Consider the following 17,649-nt stretch of genomic DNA (forward strand, 5'->3'; position numbering starts at 1 on the left):
TTGGCTTTGTTAAAAGTTTTGGAGTCCCTTGGTTTAGAAATAAAAGTAAGAATACGGGTAGAGGGAGTAGAAGGAAGAAAAGAGAGAGGGACCCAAACCCGTGTTACATGGTGGACAGGATTGCGTGGAGTAAGACACTGAGCAAGGTGTACCCACCTGGCTCTGCAGGCGTGGTACGTCCACATGTCAACTGCCCATATATGTATGTTTCAAGAGAGAAGGAGCAGGTTGTGGAGGCTCTTCTACAAGGGGAAATAGGTGATGTAAAGCTCTCCCCTCTAGATAATCCAACACGGAACAAGAAGATGGATGAATACCTAGTCTACAGGTACAGTCACGGGTATCCACTAGAGTGGGCCTATGAATTAGACGGGGTACACAGAGCATGAAGATTGACCATGAAGATAAGCCTACTGATCAAATAGTCATAGTCTGGAAAAAGCCTGACCCGCCACCTGACCAGTATTGGTTTGGTGGGTTGTATGCGCCCCCCAGCACGTTCAGGGTGTGGGAGCCGAACCCTGTGGAGTGTTACGAGTGCTGTGGCAGTGGCCACATAGCCAAGTACTGCTGGTGCCCCACACCCAAGTGTGCTCTCTGTTCCGGTCCTCATCCACTGAAGGACTGTCAGTATAAGAAGACCAGAGACCAAAGAAAGCAGGAACAGGAGCAACAGAACACTGCAACAGAAGCAGGACAACATCCTGAATCTGTGGCTCCGTCTAAACCGCCGCTGAAGTGTTTCAGATGTGGTACGGAAGGAGTCACCATCTGGCACTCAGACTGTACCAAACGGCCAGCCTCCCTTGGCACAAGGAGGCAAGTGCCCGAGACACAACAACTGTCTACTGATGCCGGCTCTAGTACTGTTGACCCATCCCACAGTGGTGACAGTACCAGCAACGCCCCTGACAACACCCAACAGCCTGATACAACAGTTAATGGACAGTTGGCAACCTTGCAAGCACAGGTAGCAGAACTGACTGAAATTATACAGACGCTACGTCAGGCTCCTCCACAAGAGATACCGCAGCCTCCATGCAGCTGTGTCACAGCCGTGGCCCGCGCTGGTAAAGGTTCCTGTGGTGGTGGTGGCGGCGGCGGCGGCAGCAGCAGCAGCAGCAGCGGCGGCGGACGCGGCGGCAGCGGCGGCGACAGCGGCGGCGACAGCAGCGGCGACAACAGCGGCGACAACAGCGGCGACAGCAGCGGCGACAACAGCGGCGACAGCAGCGGCGACAACAGCGGCGACAGCAGCGGCGACAGCAGCGGCGACAACAGAGATGAGAGCGACAACGGAGGCGGTGGCAGCGACGTCGTCAGTCAACTCAGTGATGACAGCAATGTTAATGACAAAGAAACATTAACTGGAAAAGGAAGTCGATCTGCATCAGCATATTTTAAAATGATTCATGACCTTAAGGAACGCGCTCAAGCCAAGTACAAGAATGAAAAAGATAATACTCTGAGTGACAGTAATTATGCCATACGACTTACAGAGAGCATTCACTCGCGGACCATCCCGAGTTGCTCAGTGATCAAGAAACTGATGATGTCACCAGATGTTCCTGACGATACCAAACGCCAGGTTGGTGTGGCTCTTTACGTCGTAGAGTCAATTATTGACACATTGTGTAAGTGGGACAAGGACAACAATGGGACCACCAGTCCCAGGGAGGAACAACACCAAGACGATGGCTGCTGTTGACACAAGGACCATTAGGTTTCTCAGTTGGAACATTCGTAGCATCAACAAAAGACTGAATGACCTAATTGCATATGTTACCAGTAACAACATAGATATAATTGCTTTACAGGAGCCCTACACGTCCAATATGATAAACAAAACCCCACCAAAGATCAGAGGGTATGCATCCTATAACAACAGTAACGCCACAGGCCTATTAACATGCGTCAGAAGTGATTTACCGCACATTCTTGTGAGCACGTCACACAATGTACACACACAGTACCATCACTTTCATGTACAAACTGCAGTAGGCCACTTCTCATTCCTCAACGTATATGCCAGAAGCCAGAAACTCAATGTAACATTGTTCCCAGATCTAGACAATCATGGGACAATATACATGGGAGATTTTAATGCTAGACATATTACGCTGGGAGACAGTACTAACAACGATAATGGATGCAAATTTATCAAATATGTTTATGACAACAGATTAACCGTGTATACTACGGATACCCAAGCTCATTTATTGGGAGGCAGACTTGATTATGTAATGGGTAGAAACCTTGTGCAAGATAGGATGGGATGTTCGTTGGTAAATCACTTAGTTAGTGATCACTATGCAGTTTCTGCTTCCTATGAGGTACAGTGTGATGTACCTAATAGACATCAGAGACGGAAAATGAATATTCCATATGGCTTGCATGACCACTTTATTAATTGTATATCAAAATGGTATCAAGATTACACAATAACGAATGTACAAGCCTTCTCCAGAGATCTCGTTGATACGATTACTACCTACTATGACACATGGGTGTGTTGGGGAACAGGTCGTAAGCCTAGCAGAAGTGGACAACACCTACCACCACCCAAGTGGGTCCTTGACCCCGTATTTGTTAAAGAACATGAACGAGTAAAGCAACTTGGAGATACGTACAAACGAACCAAAGCACAAGGTGACTTGCATGGGAGTCTAGCCCTAGCTTCGGTAGGGGAAGGACGTGGTGAATCGGCGCTCCGGCAGTTGGTGGTGTTTACCAATTTGGCCGGTTGAGGGCGGGTGTGTCTCTGCCTGCCTGTGCTGACGTGGAGTTAACGATGGGGGTCCCCCTCCCCCCTGTCCTGCGGGCTCAGTCTGTGGGCCTCGAATTTTCCGGCCGGGCTGGGTACCCAGAGATAGCGCTGGTGTGCGAGGTGCATCATGTCCCTGTGATCGACATTTATGGTGTCGAGCTGGTGACGGCTCGTCGAGCGATATTGAAATTTACCGAGGAATTGGCATATCGCGAGTTTCTCCGTCGTTACGAGGGGCGGACATTTCCCCTGCCGGATGGTGCGGGCACTGTGTCACTATCTGATCGGAGTGGTGCCCTCACGTACGTCAGTGTGCATGGGGCTCCGTTGGAGTTTCCAGAGAGTCTGCTACGGCGGTACTTCGGCCGGTATGGCGCAGTGGTTAGTGTGCGGGTGAACGTGGTGTCTTCCAGTCCACTTAAGGGTGTAAGGACCAACATTTGCACCCTGAGCATGAGGCTCCGGGAAGATATTCCGTCCTCTGTGCGACTTATGGGCTACAACGTTCGGGTATTTTACGCCCGCCAGCCTCGGACGTGTTATCGTTGTGGCCTCTTGGGCCATCAGGCTGCTGACTGTTCTGCGCCTGCCGTTGCACCCGTGAACCTCTTCAGTGAGGTGGATTTTCCGCCGCTTCCTGTGGAGGAGGACTCAGTGGATGTGGCCGTCTCTTCAGCCCCGGATGTGCCCCCTGTGTCGCCGCCTGGTGCGCCCCCTGTTGTTGTCGCCTCTCCTAACGAGGTGGTGGCGTCGCAGGGTGATCGTCCTGCGCCGACTTGTGTCCCTGGGGTTCTTCAGACTGCCTGCTGCTCGATTCCCCCGTCTTCCAGTTCGTCCTCTGCTGCGTCTGACCCTGTCCCTGCACCCTCGCCGTCTGTTCCGGTTGTGCTGGGTGTTGGGGTGGATCCGGCGCTTCCTCCTGTGCCTGGCCTGGTGCCCCATGTGGTTGAGGATGCTGCCGTTCTGCGACGTGCATCGGTTCGCCTTGCTTGTGTTGCGCGTGTCTCGGAGTCTGCCTCCGGGTCGGATGATGTGCGGCCCGAGCCTAAGCGTTCTCGGCGTTCGTCTTCAGCATGGACAGATGTTGGCGACTTCGTCGCTTGTGAATCTGCCGGCGACGGAGGGGTGGCTCCGGTTATGTTGCGTACTACGGTGACGGCGGAGGTGCATTTGCCTGAGGATGCCCGTGCCAGTGTTTCGGCCTCCACTGCAGATATGGTGACTGAGGTTCCTGCTTCGGGTGCGTCGCCTGCATCGGATGGCTCCGGTTCTTCATGGGGGGTGGTTCCCCCTGCCGAGGTTCGTGGTGAGCGGGGTGGCCTGGTGATGGTGTTGAAAAAGACTGCTCGTTCTGGGGGTTCTGTAACCCCTTCCTCGGTCCCCGTTTCATCGGCTGCGGTCTCGACGCCTCTTCCCGGAGTTGCCATCTCGTCGATTGTCCCCTGCTCCTGTGCGTACGGCGACGCGGCCGTCTCGGCAGCCCTCGTACGCTTCAGCGGTGTCGTCTGCTACCTCGAAGGACGTGGGTTGTGCTCCCCAGCCTCGTTATGCGACTTGCGTCAGTGAGCTTAAGGAGTGGCCGTTTCCACCTGATCTGGTGGTTCCCGAGTTTATGCAGGGCCCGCGGCGGCAGGGGGCTTGTCCCCCTACCGACAGGGAATATATGATTTGGGAGGCCTACAAGCGACGGTATCCCTGGGCTGCGGAGACGTATGGTCTTGTCTCTGAGGAATGTGTTCCTCACTCGTGATTCCTTTGTGTGTTGTGGGTTGTTTCCATTAGTGTGCATGGGTGTGGGGTGCGGGTCGGGTGTGTGTGAGTGGGTGGGGCGGGTTTGTTTCCCGGTTCCTGCGTGCTCCGGTTTGTGGTTGTGGGTATTTTGTGTGGCTTGTGTGTATGTGTCCGGTTCCTGTGCGGTCCGGGGTTTGGTTTGTGTGTGTCTGGTTGTGGGTGTCATGTTCTTATGTTATGCTTTGTGGTTCTATGGTTGTATGATGCTGTTTGTGCGCTTGTTTGTGTGGTGTTGAGTGCCCTTCAGGCTGTTGGCGTGACCTGGTCTGGGTTTATGCTTTTTGTCGAGTTTTGCCGTTGAGCTTTTCCTTTTGTTTATTGTATAATTATGTTGTATTGTTAGTTATTTATTATTTACTTTTTTGTTTTTATGTTGGTGCCTCACCGTGTGTGTGTGCGGTGCTGGCAGCCTTGTTCTGTATGTTGGTGCCTCACCGTGTGTGTGTGCGGTGCTGGCAGCCTTGTTCTGTATGTTGGTGCCTCACCGTGTGTGTGTGCGGTGCTGGCAGCCTTGTTCTGTATGTTGGTGCCTCTCCGTGTGTGTGTGCGGTGCTGGCAGCCTTGTTCTGTATGTTGGTGCCTCTCCGTGTGTGTGTGCGGTGCTGGCAGCCTTGTTCTGTATGTTGGTGCCTCACCGTGTGTGTGTGCGGTGCTGGCAGCCTTGTTCTGTATGTTGGTGCCTCACCGTGTGTGTGTGCGGTGCTGGCAGCCTTGTTCTGTATGTTTCAGGTTTTGGTGTGTTATTTCTGTTTTGTATTCTGCTGTGTTTCACTTAATTATTGTATTCTGTTTGTAATTATTGTTGTTTTGTGATCGGCCCTTCCGGCCGGCGTTATTGTGTTTAGTACTTTTGTTCCTTAGTTTTGCCCGTTTGTGCTTTGTCTTTTTGTTCTGTTTTATGATGTAACTGTTTCCTTTTATTGTACTTATAAGCATGTTTGCATGTAAAAAAAAAAAAAAGTGACTTGCATGCATTTCTAGTTGCAAATAGAGAGGTGAGAGACATGAGCAACATCATACGTAATAAACATTGGGAAGAGTTCCTACAAAGTATAAATGAGCAAACAACACTTGTTGAAGTTTGGGAAAAGATACGAAAAATCTCTAGAAGCAGCCCAACCAAACCGCTGCACCACAGCCCACTAGAACAAGCAAACATTCTCCTTGATCAATGGGCACTAACATCGAGCTACGACTCACTCCCAATTAACATACAGCACAAACTTGATGACACACGCCCCAACAGACAACGAACCATCAATCTTGCCTGTACAGCTATCGACGTGTCGGACCTTAATGATGTAACTGAATGGGAATTAAATCATGCACTAAAGATGGGAAAATCAACTGCTCCTGGAGAGGATGGTATTACTTACAGTCTACTGAGATTAGTCTCACACGTACCAGGTAATCCACTATTAGTGTTGTACAGAATGAGTTTACGTGAAGGAGTATTACCTGATGCTTGGACAAAGAGTGTCATTGTTCCAATCCCCAAACCACATTCAGATAATTATAGACCCATATCTCTAACATCGTGTGTTTGTAAAGTTCTTGAACGTATTGTTCTTAACCGATTCATGTATCGTATACAGGGGCACCTGTCACCTCAACTGTTTGGATTTATGCCTGGGCTCAGTACACAACACTGTTTTGCTGAGTACTTCGTTCATATTGAAGCTTCCCCTCAGTCTTCATCGACCTAGCAGCAGCTTTTGTTACAGCAAATAGAGAAATCATACTGGAACAGCTTGCCGAGCTGGGAATACAAGGAAAATTACTGAAATGGATAAAGGGCTATTTGTCTAATCGAACAGCATATGTTTTGTTTAATGGTGTTAAAAGCACAGAGAGCAAACACTTTGAACTGGGAACTCTACAAGGAGGAGTCCTCAGTCCCTTGTTGTTCAACGTTCTGATGCATAAACTTATTAAAGATCTTCCAACTAATAATGAAGACACTGTTATTTGTTATGCTGATGATATATGTTTACAGGCTGCCACCGAGCCTAGAATGCAAGTTCTGCTCGACGCTTTTGCTACTAGAGCTGAGGAATGTGGCCTCCTTATCTCTGTACAGAAAACTCGTGCCCTCATTCCATGTGGTACTCCACCAGCCAATTATCATATAGATGGGCGAGCACTTGAGAACTGCGAGTCTTACAGATACCTTGGTGTCCCCATTAACGACCCTGGGTACCTTTCTTCTCTCAAGAGGAGATTTTGGGAGAGATTAAAGCCCTTGCGGGTCCTTGTTGGTCTATAACGCTGTGTACCTCTCACGTGGAACTCCGGACACTGAAGATTGTAGCATTTTTTGTCCCTAATTGAAAAATGACATAATTTAGGGTGGAAGTATCTACACCCTGTTCCAAAACGGCATGTACCCCTCTCCAACATGTTCCTGCATTTTCGAGGATGCAGAAAATGGCATTTTGCTCCTAATTTTCCATATTTGCATATTCCCTTAGCGTAGAATTTGCAAATGTGTTCCGGTTTTGCGTTTTTCAAGGTATTTATATCTGTGTCTGTCTTGTCTACCTCTTTATTGGAGCCATCTCCGTTTTTCGTCCCAATTCCTTCATCTATGCACTCTGTCTCACTGTTGCTCTCATCGTTTATATTATCTGGCTCTGTAATATTGCTGTTATTTCGTACCACAATACCCTCTTCCTCCACACTGCTGCTGCGGTTCTCTAAACTATCTGTTCCTGAGTTTTGGTCGTTGTCCAATGTTGTCTTTTCCCAGTCCGCATATATCACTGGTAGCTTGTCTGTGAATGATAATCTCTGTGACTCGGGAATGTTTTTCATCAGTTTAGTTATGTTCTCTAACATTAATCTGTCATCTTTGCAAACCCAGTAAATTCCTTGCCTTTTTGTGCATCCTGGAGATAATTCTGTACAGCCCAGGTGAAATCTTATGTTACAGATGCAGCACGTTACACCTGCATTACGTTTTCCCAGTACTCCCGAACACTCGCCACACCTCTCCATTGTCTGATGTATTGTATTGTATTTGAGGTTCACTGTATGGATCACTTGTTGATGTCAGTCCTTTTAACTCTTCATAAAATTATATGTATATATTTATATGTTTAATATTTAAAATATTATATGTATACCGTATATTTGTAATATTATGTATGTTATTTTGTTCAAACTTTATGGCAGGTACTTAGCGTAGGGTAGCGAAGCTGATCCCCGGTCGGTACAGGTGACCTCTTGTTGTCCCAGGTTGATGTCACCAGTTTCTAGTTACTCGATTTATAACCACTGATGCCGCCTCTTGCCACTATTCTATATTTCTAGTATTCTATATTTATAATATTCTATGCACGATTTTCCTTCACTTCCAACTTATATGTTGCTGTGATACCCGTTCCACATCACTGTTCCACGAATCACCGTTCACTATTTTTTTCAATAGTGAACGGTGAATCAATTTTCAATAGGCTCAATTAAAGAACACGCAAGGAACATCAGAGGTCCATGGTTGTTGAACATACTCCCAGGGCGTATAAGAAATATTGCCAGAACAAATGTGGACACCTTCAAGAGAAAACTAAATAGTTTTCTTCAAGAAGTGCTGGACAAACCGGGCTGTGGTCCGGCACTTCTTGACCACAGAAGTGTACAAAAAACCAAGTGAAGTGCTTGGTCCAACAGGCTATTGCTTGGTCCAAGCAACAACCTGTTGGACCAAGCTCCCCAAAAGTCAAGCCTGGTCCTGGGCCAGGCTTGGGGAGTAGAAGAACTCCCAGAACCATATCCAGATACAATCTAGGCGCTAAAATTAGATGAACGGGTAAGCATAAGATACAGTGTGAGTTTGAAGCACAAGTAGGAAACTATGAGGATAAAATTAGCTACTTTTTGGTTTTACTATTGGATAGAGCATAATTCATTTGGGAGTGAGTTCCATAGAGTGGGTCCATATTTTTGCATGGAGTGTTGCACAGATTTAGTCTGACTCTGGGGATATCAAAGACATATTTATTTCTGATGAGGTGCTCATGAGTTATCTTACATCTATCAAGGAAGAGTTCCTGATCAGGATTAGCATTTAAGAACAGGGTTTTGTACATGAAAATAGCACAAGAGAATGTGTGGAGCGAGTGTAGTATGTTCAGCATGTTTAGGGATTTAAGCAGAGGGGCTGTGTGTTGTCTGAATCACCTAAATCAATACACAAGGAAGGTTGCAAAGTATTGGCTAAAAAACTATAAACCAGTCACATAACATCGCATATACATAAAGGTTTGAAAGAGTGATTAGGAATCGAATATCCAGCCTAATGGAGAACAATGAACTTCACAAACCTATTCAAAATGCATTTAAAGCTGGAAGATCCTTTTTTCGCAATTACTCAGCCTCTACCACAAATCGCGGAAGCATTGCAAGAAAAACAAGAGGCGGGTTTTGTATATAAGGATTCTGCAAAAGCGTATGATAAATGTGACAGAATTTTGGCAATTGTTACGTCGCATCCAGGGAATGGTTACCCATTAGTGTCACTAAATACATAGTTCCTGTCCCCGACACTGGATGCCATATAGAGAGGGGTCAACGTTCCACTTGCCTGAAACGCTAAGCGTTCTAGTGGCTTTGTAAGAATGTACCTCGTAATCACCGAGGTATGTTATCCCGCAAAACAGTGGAACTTCTTGAAAATAAATAATAGTCTGTACTCAAAAAGTATTCGTTTTCTTAGACAAAGTATATCGAAGAAAACAAATTCTAGGGTAAACTACAAACGAAACTTGCACCACCGGATAAACTTCGCGTATGAATACTCGGATTGGGAATAGGAAAAGGCTTATCTAGATCACAGTTGCCAAGTAAAAGGGTATTTTCACAGTCAACATTCACATGAAAGCATATACATACACAATTCATACCATATACTAAACAGACTCAATGGTTCTTAATCTGACTTTCATTGAACAATGTCAACATTCCACGAGACCATTACCTCTCAGAGCGAAGATCTGGAAAGAAACAAAATACACTATTTACAGAAAATAAATTATTTGAGTTACAGTAAATCTTTCATTTAGATTCTTTGCAATTTACTGATATAATTGTTATTGATTATTGTCTGGTAGTTTCTTGTAGTCTGGTAGCTTCTTGTTGTCTGGTAGTTTCTTGTGGTCTGGTAGCTTCTTGTTGTCTGGTAGCTTCTTGTTGTCTGGTAGTTTCTTGTGGTCTGGTAGTTTCATGTTGTCTGGTAGTTTCTTGTTGTCTGGTAGTTTCTTGTGGTCTGGAAGTTTCTTGTGGTCTGGTAGTTTCTTGTGGTCTGGTAGTTTCTTGTGGTCTGGTAGTTTCATGTTGTCTGGTAGTTTCTTGTTGTCTGGTAGTTTCTTGTTGTCTGGTAGTTTCTTGTGGTCTGGAAGTTTCTTGTGGTCTGGTAGTTTCTTGTTGTCTGGTAGTTTCTTGTTGTCTGGTAGTTTCTTGTCTGGTAGTTTCTTGTTGTCTGGTAGTTTCATGTTGTCTGGTAGTTTCTTGTTGTCTGGTAGTTTCTTGTTGTCTGGTAGTTTCTTGTTGTCTGGTAGTTTCTTTTTGTCTGGTAGTTTACGTGGTCTGGTAGTTTATTGTGGTTTGGTAGTTTCTTGGGGTCTGGTAGTTTCTTGTGGTCTGGTAGTTTATTGTGGTCTGGTAGTTTATTGTGGTCTGGTAGTTTATTGTGGTCTGGTAGTTTCTTGGGGTCTGGTAGTTTATTGTGGTCTGGTAGTTTCTTGTGGTCTGGTAGTTTCTTGTGGTCTGGTAGTTTCTTGTGGTCTGGTAGTTTCTTGTTGTCTGGTAGTTTCTTGTGGTCTGGTAGTTTCTTGTGGTCTGGTAGTTTCTTGTGGTCTGGTAGTTTCTTGTGGTCTGGTAGTTTCTTGTGGTCTGGTAGTTTCTTGTGGTCTGGTAGTTTCTTGTGGTCTGGTAGTTTCTTGTGGTCTGGTAGTTTCTTGTGGTCTGGTAGTTTCTTGTTGTCTGGTAGTTTCTTGTGGTCTGGTAGTTTCTTGTTGTCTGGTTGTTTCTTGTTGTCTGGTAGTTTCTTGTTGTCTGGTAGTTTCTTGTTGTCTGGTAGTTTCTTGTGGTCTGGTAGTTTCTTGTGGTCTGGTAGTTTCTTGTTGTCTGGTAGTTTCTTGGGGTCTGGTAGTTTCATGTTGTCTGGTAATTTCTTGTGGTCTTGTGGTAGTGGTCTTGTGGTAGTGTTACCAACCCGACTACATCATCGGAGTTTGGAGTTTGCGACGTCATCGCCATCTGTGAGTCTGCTCCCTCACCCCCCACAGTATCGGACGTAATGTGGACAATGCCATCTGGTGGTGGCTGTCTAATACCTGCTAAAGGCTCAAGATTCCTGCCTTGGTCAGCCAGAGGAGTCGCTGTGGATGACCTCTGGTGAGGTGCCGACTAGAAATCAGCGCCATCTGTTGTGATATGAACTGAATGTCAATACCAGAGTCAGTAAGTGGTATTTCCTAGTTTACCAGTACCGGCCAGTTTACTGATGACGTGTCTGTATCCACAGAGGCAACGTAGAGCTGCAGTGGTACGGAGGCAAGCAGTCTACCCAGGGCAGCGTAACATCTCTCTCTACTTAATTGTGCTTGACGATTAAGTGAGCCGCCGCCGAAGAGGAACTGTGTGGTATCTACTTTCTGCTTGTGGAGTGGCAATGAAAGAATTCGGCGTATCCCGGGACTGGCTAGGGGAAGTGTCGACCGGCAGTAGAGTGCCTGTTTGAGGAGCGTTACTAGCCCGTCGCTAGAGGCTCCTGCCAGGGGTTCGCTACCCCTGTATTTATCCGTGTAGAGGCCCATCAGCGCGTAGCTGAAGTTCTCTGCTAGCACTTGGCTGGAGAGTGATTGTTGGCAGTTGCAAGAGGCACCTAGTGATATTGTCGGTAGGCTGGCCCATGGCAAGGGTAGACTCGTTGGTGTTTCCCAGTACTGGTTGAGGACGGTACTGTGTGTTGAGGATGCACGGCAGTTGACAAAGGCAACATCGCTTCTTGTGGATTCACCTCCACAAGAAGCTGACTACCTCTTGTGCATCTACTTACTGCTAGGTGAACAGGAGCATTAAATAATAGGAAATGGGCCCATTTCTGTCAACCCGTTTCAGTCCATTCCATCTAGCAGTCGACCCCAAAGACGCATTCGTCAATTTTAACATGTTATTCATATTTAACATATGATTTTTTTCAAATATAAATTAATATTGTTATATATTAGCATACTGTGCATATTTATGCACTGGTTAGATTAGGTTCTGTTGGCGATTATTTGTATTTGTAGTACGTGGGTGAAGCATTTACAGCGTTGTGGTTCGAACTAAAGTCGTCAGTGAAGCACTTGTTCCGTAAGTGTTCGAACATCATCAGTTGTGAGTCGTGTGTAAACCGTTTTTCATTCAAACAGGGGGTTTGGTGGGCGCATTGAATTACTTTTAGGTCTTTGTTTGGAGGACGGACTGGATAGTTCAGACGGGTTTGTTCTTGACTCGCAATCAAGAATTGCGCGTTCGAGTCCCAGGCGATACAAAAAACAGAAAGCCTTAATAAACAAAGGCCAAAGTCCAATCCATGCACCCACCAAACCCCCTGTTAATGCAACCCGTTCTCACACTAGGCTGTTTAAAGCAGCGGCCGTCCTCCTCAGACACTTAAGTTTTAACATAATAATATTTAAAAATGGGTTTATTCTCATATATGAATTAATATTATTATACATAAAAATAATAGGTATAGTTAGGCATAGGTATTTAGATTAGATTCTGTTTGAGATTATTTGTATATGAAGAACGTGCGCGAAGCATTTATAGAATTGTGGTTCGAACAGAGGACGCCCTGAAGCACTTCTTCCGGAAGTGTTCGGACGTCATCAATTGAGTCATTTGTAAACCGGTTTTCATTCTTAAACAGCTGGGGTTTGGTGGCTGGATTAACGAGCTTGGATCTTTGTATGCGAGGACGGGCTGGTTTAAGAATGAAAAACGATTTACACACGACTCACAACTGATGACGTTCGAACACTTCTCGAACAAGTGGTTCGCTGACGACTTTTGTTCGAACCACAACGCTGTAAATGCTTCACCCACGTAATACAAATAATCGCCAACAGAACCTGAACACCTAACCTAACCTAACCAGGGCCTAAATATGCACAATATACTAATATAATAATATAAATTTACTTTTGAGAAAAGTTCTGTTTTGAATGAACAGCATGTTAAAACTGATGAATGTGTCTTTAGGGTCGACCGCTGGATGGAATGGACATGGTCTGAGGACGGGTTGGATCCCTGGCTCCATGACTTCCTGAAAAACTATAGCTCAGGGAAGAGTGTTTCATATTTAAGTTAAAACCATGGTAAGGTGGTACTTGTATTAACCTTATAAATAATGTCTAAGCCAAAAGATCAAATCTCAACTGGTGACAAAGTAGTAAATTCGAACGTTGATATTATAAGTGTGGATATCTGTCAAAGACGGTCAGCTAGTGAATAATTTTGACGTGAAAGAGATAAATGCCGAGTCCATTCACTGTATTCAAAGCCACGTCACACAACAATGAACCAATCAACTTTGTTGTTATAAACAATCGCTGTCTCAGTATGAACACTGTTATGATCTCAGCCTGCAGGAGAAACGAGTCTCCCCCTTGAGAGTTATTCAGCAAGCCTGACCTAACCAGAAGGTCTAAGAAATATAGAGGCGATAACACAGATGTAAAATAGTTTGTTGGATTCAATGAACAGTTTAAGATTATGGGCAGTAAGTAAGGAAATAAATAAATGACTGGCTAGGAGATGTGGACATTTTGCTGGAGGCGTGAGGCTCGCTTCTGGAGGGCTTTGACCTCACTTGAGGCCAGACATCGCAGGGGGAAAGCCGCGCTCCGTTGAACTCCCGTCAGAAAGGAACCCCTAGTGATATATCTCGAAGAGAAGAGAAGTGTGCAGACGTACCAGCTGTGGAATCGAGCTGGGTACGTGTGGTCCCAAGTCCTGGGCGACGAGGAGTGTTTATTAAACCGCCCAGAGGCATTATTGTGGGCCGTGGAAGCGCCTTGACCAAGCTCCGTCAGAGGGAGGAGCGCCCTCGACCAGATAATCTGTGGTAAGCACGATATACGCCAGTTCATAGTGATAGCTTGTAGTTGGTCGTGTGCCCAGCGATAGTAGCAATGTTTATTGATAAGTTAGACATGTTTTGGTGAGGCAGAAAGCCTAAAATAAGAGAGTGGAGAGGGAGGAACACGGAGCGACGTCCGTCCCCTCTGAGCGCTGGCAGGTGACTGAAAGCTCCCGACGGCGGAGGCCCCTCCCGGAGTGAGTGAGGCCCACCGGGCAAAGTGGACGCACCCAACGGGGGAATCCACTCTCACAGTATGTAGAGGACAGATAGAGGTTGGAGGCAAACATATTGTGTGGTTATTTTTATTTATGTGCTAAAGGGGAAACATTTTTATTGGAGTGTCGATGGGTTGCAGGTTTGTCTTTGGGGAAGAAGTTGCTGAGAACTTCGAAGCCAGCACAGATGAAGTAATTGATGAGACTCCAAGATAGTGGAGGAGAGGACCTCGAGCTGTGAGCAGAAGCAGTGAAGAAGAGTGTCACGTGCTTCTGTAGAGGTGGTGAAGAACCATAGTTGCTCGAGGGAACTTCATGGTGTAGCAGCCAGGAGAGCTGTGGAGGACCCTAGCAGAAGTAGTGAAGCACCGTAGTTGCTCAAGGAAACTTCATGGTAGCAGCCTGGAGGAGCTGCAGAGGATCCTGGTAATGAAGCCCAGAAGAACCTAAAGATATCAGGGTAGTGAACTTCCAGAGGTGGAAGGGAAGTTCTGGTGGATTACTTGTAGGGAGTTGATAGTGTTTGGTTGCCATTAGCGTGCAAGACGCAGTGAGAGGTGAGTGATTGTTTGCATCCTTATGTCAAGGAGTGTTTTATATTGAAGTTTAGAGTTACAGTCATAGGCTGGATTACCTACAGATGTATGTATTCTAGGACTGATAGTGATCGATTGATCATTGTTGTGTATCAAGGAACATTTATACTAATATATATATATGTTATTGCATTCAATGCTGATTTTCCTTGTACATGTTTATAGGTATATTCTCTTGCTGATAGTGCAACATTGTAGTATAAGACTTGATCTACTTGAAGAGAGAGATAGTATCAGGTGGTGAACCAGGAGATAGGATACCACTTGATAAGCTGATGATAGAGTTCTGATGGTGTTGGGGTGCAACCCGATTGTAATAATATAGAGTATAGGATTCATTATTATTATATGTGTGTATGTATTGTGTATGTGCTTTGTCCAGTAAATGTATTCCAATTTGCTGGTGTTTGCCCTTGTCCTAGTGAGGCTTCCCAGGAAATAGTAAAGAAAGAGAGAAAGAACCAAGAACCACCGCTGTGGACAGGGTAGGATGGAAAATTAGTAAGTCAAAGGGGATTGAGGAGATCATATCACATAAGGAGAGAGTGGGGAGTCACAGCGGCTCGAGTGGGTGTGTGCACGTGACAACGAGGCTGAGTGTTGGAGCCGCATCTCCTTAACGTGTGACGTTGAGCCCCTCTCCAAGAGCCAGAAGCGCCTAGTGTGATCTCCTAGTGAGGTATAAGCACTCTACCGAGTTGTGGGTTGGGTTGTCCGTAAAGGAGAAACAACGACACCAACCCACAAACTATAATAACACTGAATGTGTATGCCTATGAAGGGTTCCTGACGGCTGAGTGGACAGCGCTCGGGATTTGTAGTCCTATGGGTCCGGGTTCGATCCCCGGTGAAAGCAGTAACAAATGTGCAGAGTTTCTTTCACCCTGATGATCCTGTTCACCTAGCAGTAAATAGGTCCTTGGTAGTTAGACAGCTGCTACGGCCTGCTTCTTTCGGGTAAATGGAAAAAAAACTAGCTGATTGATAGACAGCTGAGAGGCGGGCCCCAAGAGCCAGAGCTGCCCACCTAACACAACTAGGTGAGTACGTAGGAGTGCACAAATACATCGATTATTAATTTAATAAAGTTCGTGTCAATAGAATAACTGTAGCAAGCTGCAAAAATTGTGTTAGAAGGAAATAAGAGTGGAGCCGGTCCATGCGAGACATTACCGCTGCAGGTCCTTGTAGTACCCGACCTGCAGGTAGAAGGTCGGGTACCTGACCTGCAAGTGGAAGATCGGGTACCTGACCTGCAGGTAGAAGGTCGGGTACCTGACCTGCAAGTGGAAGATCGGGTACCCGACCTGCAGGTAGAAGGTCGGGTACCTGACCTGCAGGTGGAAGATCGGGTACCTGACCTGCAGGTAGAAGGTCGGGTACCTGACCTGCAAGTGGAAGATCGGGTACCTGACCTGCAGGTAGAAGGTCGGGTACCTGACCTGCATGTGGAAGATCGGGTACCCGACCTGCAGGTAGAAGGTCGGGTACCTGACCTGCAGGTGGAAGATCGGGTACCCGACCTGCAGGTAGAAGGTCGGGTACCTGACCTGCATGTGGAAGATCGGGTACCCGACCTGCAGGTAGAAAGTCGGGTACCTGACCTGCAAGTGGAAGATCGGGTACCCGACCTGCAGGTAGAAGGTCGGGTACCTGACCTGCAGGTGGAAGATCGGGTACCCGACCTGCAGGTAGAAGGTCGGGTACCTGACCTGCATGTGGAAGATCGGGTACCCGACCTGCAGGTAGAAGGTCGGGTACCTGACCTGCAAGTGGAAGATCGGGTACCCGACCTGCAGGTAGAAGGTCGGGTACCTGACCTGCAGGTAGAAGGTCGGGTACCTGACCTGCAGGTAGAAGGTCGGGTACCTGACCTGCAAGTGGAAGATCAGGTACCTGACCTGCAAGTGGAAGATCGGGTACCTGACCTGCAAGTGGAAGATCGGGTACCTGACCTGCAAGTGGAAGATCGGGTACCTGACCTGCAAGTGGAAGATCGGGTACCTGACCTGCAAGTGGAAGATCGGGTACCTGACCTGCAAGTGGAAGATCGGGTACCTGACCTGCAAGTGGAAGATCGGGTACCTGACCTGCAAGTGGAAGATCGGGTACCTGACCTGCAATTGGAAGATCGGGTACCTGACCTGCAAGTGGAAGATCAGGTACCTGACCTGCAAGTGGAAGATCAGGTACCTGACCTGCAAGTGGAAGATCAGGTACCTGACCTGCAAGTGGAAGATCGGGTACCTGACCTGCAAGTGGAAGATCGGGTACCTGACCTGCAAGTGGAAGATCGGGTACCTGACCTGCAAGTGGAAGATCGGGTACCTGACCTGCAAGTGGAAGATCGGGTACCTGACCTGCAAGTGGAAGATCGGGTACCTGACCTGCAGGTAGAAGGTCGGGTACCTGACCTGCAAGTGGAAGATCGGGTACCTGACCTGCAAGTGGAAGATCGGGTACCTGACCTGCAAGTGGAAGATCGGGTACCTGACCTGCAGGTAGAAGGTCGGGTACCTGACCTGCAAGTGGATGATCGGGTACCTGACCTGCAGGTAGAAGGTCGGGTACCTGACCTGCAGGTAGAAGGTCGGGTACCTGACCTGCAAGTGGAAGATCGGGTACCTGACCTGCAGGTAGAAAGTCGGGTACCTGACCTGCAAGTGGAAGATCGGGTACCTGACCTGCAGGTAGAAGGTCGGGTACCTGACCTGCAAGTGGAAGATCGGGTACCTGACCTGCAGGTAGAAGGTCGGGTACCTGACCTGCAAGTGGAAGATCGGGTACCTGACCTGCAGGTAGAAGGTCGGGTACCTAACCTGCAAGTGGAAGATCGGGTACCTGACCTGCAGGTAGAAGGTCGGGTACCTGACCTGCAGGTAAAAGGTCGGGTACCTGACCTGCAAGTGGAAGATCGGGTACCTGACCTGCAAGTGGAAGATCAGGTACCTGACCTGCAAGTGGAAGATCGGGTACCTGACCTGCAAGTGGAAGATCGGGTACCTGACCTGCAGGTAGAAGGTCGGGTACCTGACCTGCAGGTAGAAGGTCGGGTACCTGACCTGCAGGTAAAAGGTCGGGTACCTGACCTGCAGGTGGAAGATCGGGTACCTGACCTGCAAGTGGAAGATCGGGTACCTGACCTGC

At 47.3% G+C, this 17,649-nt stretch overlaps 3 protein-coding genes across 3 annotated transcripts in view; 1 reads left to right on the top strand and 2 right to left on the bottom strand.

Annotated features, from left to right (window-relative positions):
• Nucleotides 1-9,645: 9,645 nt before the first annotated feature.
• On the bottom strand, nt 9,646-10,047 carry LOC138370247 (IgA FC receptor-like). Its single transcript, XM_069334252.1, has one exon. The coding sequence runs from the start codon at nt 10,045-10,047 to the stop codon at nt 9,646-9,648; it is 402 nt and encodes a 133-aa protein (XP_069190353.1).
• On the bottom strand, nt 10,044-10,712 carry LOC138370248 (IgA FC receptor-like). The gene has a single exon (XM_069334253.1). It carries the CDS (start codon nt 10,710-10,712, stop codon nt 10,044-10,046), a length of 669 nt encoding a protein of 222 aa, XP_069190354.1.
• A 287-nt stretch (nt 10,713-10,999) lies between these two features.
• Nucleotides 11,000-17,649, top strand: part of LOC138370249 (neuroblast differentiation-associated protein AHNAK-like) — a 6,985-nt gene continuing 335 nt past the window's right edge. The window contains exons 1-2 of the mRNA XM_069334254.1: nt 11,000-11,017; nt 15,615-17,649. The exon at nt 15,615-17,649 is cut by the window's right edge and continues 335 nt beyond it. Coding sequence (XP_069190355.1) covers nt 11,000-11,017; nt 15,615-17,649 — 2,053 coding nt within the window. The remainder of the gene's footprint in view (nt 11,018-15,614) is intronic.

This window comes from Procambarus clarkii, chromosome 31 (assembly GCF_040958095.1).
Source record: "Procambarus clarkii isolate CNS0578487 chromosome 31, FALCON_Pclarkii_2.0, whole genome shotgun sequence".
Lineage (NCBI taxonomy): Eukaryota > Metazoa > Arthropoda > Malacostraca > Decapoda > Cambaridae > Procambarus > Procambarus clarkii.

Bases quoted from the DNA above. Each gene is read 5' to 3' on its own strand.
- LOC138370247 (XM_069334252.1), bottom strand. From the start codon at position 10,047: ATGAAACTACCAGACAACAAGAAACTACCAGACAAGAAACTACCAGAC.
- LOC138370248 (XM_069334253.1), bottom strand. From the start codon at position 10,712: ATGAAACTACCAGACCCCAAGAAACTACCAGACAACAAGAAACTACCA.